Raw genomic sequence first — 2924 nt, forward strand, 5'->3', positions numbered from 1 at the left:
AGGCACATGGACGGGAAGGACGATATTATGCCAGAAGCACACCTCATTACACCATCATGGCACCACGAAGCATTGAAAGAGATACTTGAACGCATCCTTTTGAACGTCGTCAATAGTAAGAAACATATGCATCAAATTGTTATTCACGCTCACTGGAACCCTAGATCTATCTGCATGCGATGCCATATTGCTCAGCGTTGCACCGTTCCTGGATTCCCAATAGTCAGGCCCATTAACATAAGTCAGTTTTTCAAGACGAAGGCCGAGATACAATAGACGTGTGGATACTGCTCCGGAACTAGACGTCGAGATTGATCGACTTAGCGGCTTCGATCTAACTGATGGGAGTCTTGGGTACATCTGCGTCGTATCTACTCTAGACCACTTTGGCCGAAGGCAAAAGCAACAAGCGGAGACTCGCAACAGGCGAAGTCCGAAGGCCGACGTGCGTTATCCCGGCAGTCTGCTCATTGTCCGAAGCAAGCTTGAACATTCACATCATCCTGGCTCCAGCAGAAGCTTCTCGATAAGCAAGCCGGGTTCGCGAATGTGAACATTACCGCGGTTCCAAAACAAAAGCTTCATACTGTGGTAGATTCTCCAAAGAAATATCACCCAGCCCCCCCGTTACGGAAAAGCAAATCAAGTCCGCAAGATAAAACGCCTTCCCAGCGCCAAGTTAGGACATGAGCGATTTCCGCAGAGAAACATCACCCTGGCTCTAACTAGCGTCATGAAATTTCAACGCACGAACATTCTGGGGACTCTCACCTCGCGAGAAGTGACGGCCGCTAATCTTGGCAGGCGTTGAGCGCACATCAAACCGGGCTGCTAGTGCATCGAAGTGCGGGGGGCTGGGGCGACAAGTCTTTGAACGACAGTGTCAAGTATGGCTCGAAGCTGATCATTGTGCGCTCGCTCTGTAGGTCCTCGACACTACTGTCGAACGAACATGTCTGGATGATTATGTAGAAGACGTAGGCTGTGAGGCAGCTCGCTCTTAAGGGGACAACAATGCCAGAAGCATGATGCTATTGCACTTGCATCCAGGGATCATGACAAGGAAGCGCATCGAATGAGCTCGCAGGTTGAATGAGGTTCCTGTAGCGCAGGGTTCTCCCAACTGTTGGAAGGAACGGCGGGGGGTATTCGGTGGTCCTCCTCTTAAACGCGTGGACGTCAAGATCAAGGTTCGTGATAGATCTACAAAGGGTACCACTAGAAGATTGGTGCTACAATTTAAATGAGGGATGTGTTTAAGTAACCATCTTTGAACTAGCAGACCTATTATGAACATAGTCATCGGAAGCTAGCCAAACTTGGACTCACTCGCGAAAGAGCATTTCGCGAACTCGGTTGTACGAGTGTCTTGTATGTCTCCTGCCGCTGTTTTCTTCCACGTTCGTTCTCTTCATAGAGCCTATAGCGACTCTCTCATTACCACGAATAGCGTCTTCTCCTAACCTAGCCAAGGGCTCGTTTACGAGTCAGATAAGCGTGGGATTCACATGAACATCAGCGAGTAAAGATCCTGCACGCGATTTTCAAGAGGACCATGACTAAAGACCAGCGTTCCCGATTAAGAGTCTCTGATGTAGACTGTGGGGTACCCAATTACGTGGTTTGGGCGCAAGTACCGCGGCTTGTTTTACTTGCAATGCTTGGGTCACTAAAGCTAACAAGCCTTCGGGCCCATGCGATTGATGCAGAAAGCTGTGCTACAGGCTGTATCAGTCTCTCGAAATCGAAATGCCTCGGCTAGTTTGCTTCGTGACTTACAGATCGATCCGGCAGTGTTCCGCGTCTAAGCACTGAAAAGAAGTCCAACTCACGGTAGCTCATGAGGGGACGCCTTTCCAGATTTACGTTATCAGTACAGACGGTGGCCCAGTAGTGCTGATCCACCACTAAATTGTCACAAGGTCGAAAGCCGATGTTCAACACTGCTCATTGTCAGCGTGAAAGATGCTGCCCAAGTCGGGAAACTACAGACCGTACCTATCTTCACTATTCCTAACAGGGAGACTTGGACGCTGTCTGCAGAGAACGGAACGCCATTGGCGATCAGATGCTGAATACCATCGAGAAGCTGCTCCATACTCAGCATAGCTTCAAGATTTCTACATCTACGCTAGCTTACCTGAGATAAGGCGGATGCTAGTTCCACTTCTGTTGTTAAGAAAAGGCTCGCTAAGTCTATTACGAGATGTTCGTAAATGACGTGACTCTTCTTCTCGTCTAGAAATATGGCATGGATTGTGGCAATGTTAGGATGGGAAATGTGGTGGACGAGATCCAGATTGCTTAGTCGAGTCGAGCGTGAGACTGCGATTGTGCTGTTCTTACGATGCCGGACAAGGCCTATGGCGGCATTAGCACAAATGATATTGTAATGGTCCTCTAGGGAACCTGTTGTGTAAATCAACACAAGGCGCTTGACGCGAGATGACGGCATGTCGTCATTGATACGAGAGATATCCAGATTATTACTGCTCCAAATACTTGCGCTGAGGGCAAGGTTATAGTCATGGCCATGCTATAACGTTCTAGTTCTATGTCTTTTGTTTCTTGTCTAGCCCTGCGTCATCAATCAGTAGCATACAAGTTGACCTAACGTTCCGACTTCTTGTCAGGCTCCTGACATAACTTTAACTAGCTTCCCGCTATCTGATTAAACCCTTTTCATCCTCTCGACGATCTTTGGTTTGCATGTTCTGTTTTGTTGTTGTCACAATAACAAACCCGCAGTATGTAAATGCGAGTCAATACGTCACAAATCCGTACTTACGTTAGCGGGTTCCGCTAAAAGCAAAGACTGTAGGGGTTCCTTTCCGAAGCTTCTCCACGGCTTTGATTATTCGTGAAATCGTAGCAGACATCTTCTGGCACTGGGGTGACGTAAAGCAGTCAGGTCATCGTAGTGG

The 2924-nt window shown here is 48.2% G+C and overlaps 1 protein-coding gene across 1 annotated transcript; it reads right to left on the bottom strand.

The window, feature by feature from the left end:
• Nucleotides 1-1675: 1675 nt before the first annotated feature.
• CABS01_17020 (uncharacterized protein) lies at nt 1676-2455 on the bottom strand (the record flags this gene model as incomplete). Its single annotated transcript, XM_060550348.1, has 5 exons — nt 1676-1718; nt 1780-1811; nt 1867-1943; nt 1999-2089; nt 2141-2455. 5 exons carry the CDS (start codon nt 2453-2455, stop codon nt 1676-1678), a joined length of 558 nt encoding a protein of 185 aa, XP_060399228.1.
• Between the last annotated feature and the right edge of the window lie 469 nt (nt 2456-2924).

Source organism: Colletotrichum abscissum (genome assembly GCF_030869225.1).
Source record: "Colletotrichum abscissum strain IMI 504890 chromosome Unknown Scaffold_262.1, whole genome shotgun sequence".
Taxonomy (NCBI): Eukaryota; Fungi; Ascomycota; class Sordariomycetes; order Glomerellales; family Glomerellaceae; genus Colletotrichum; species Colletotrichum abscissum.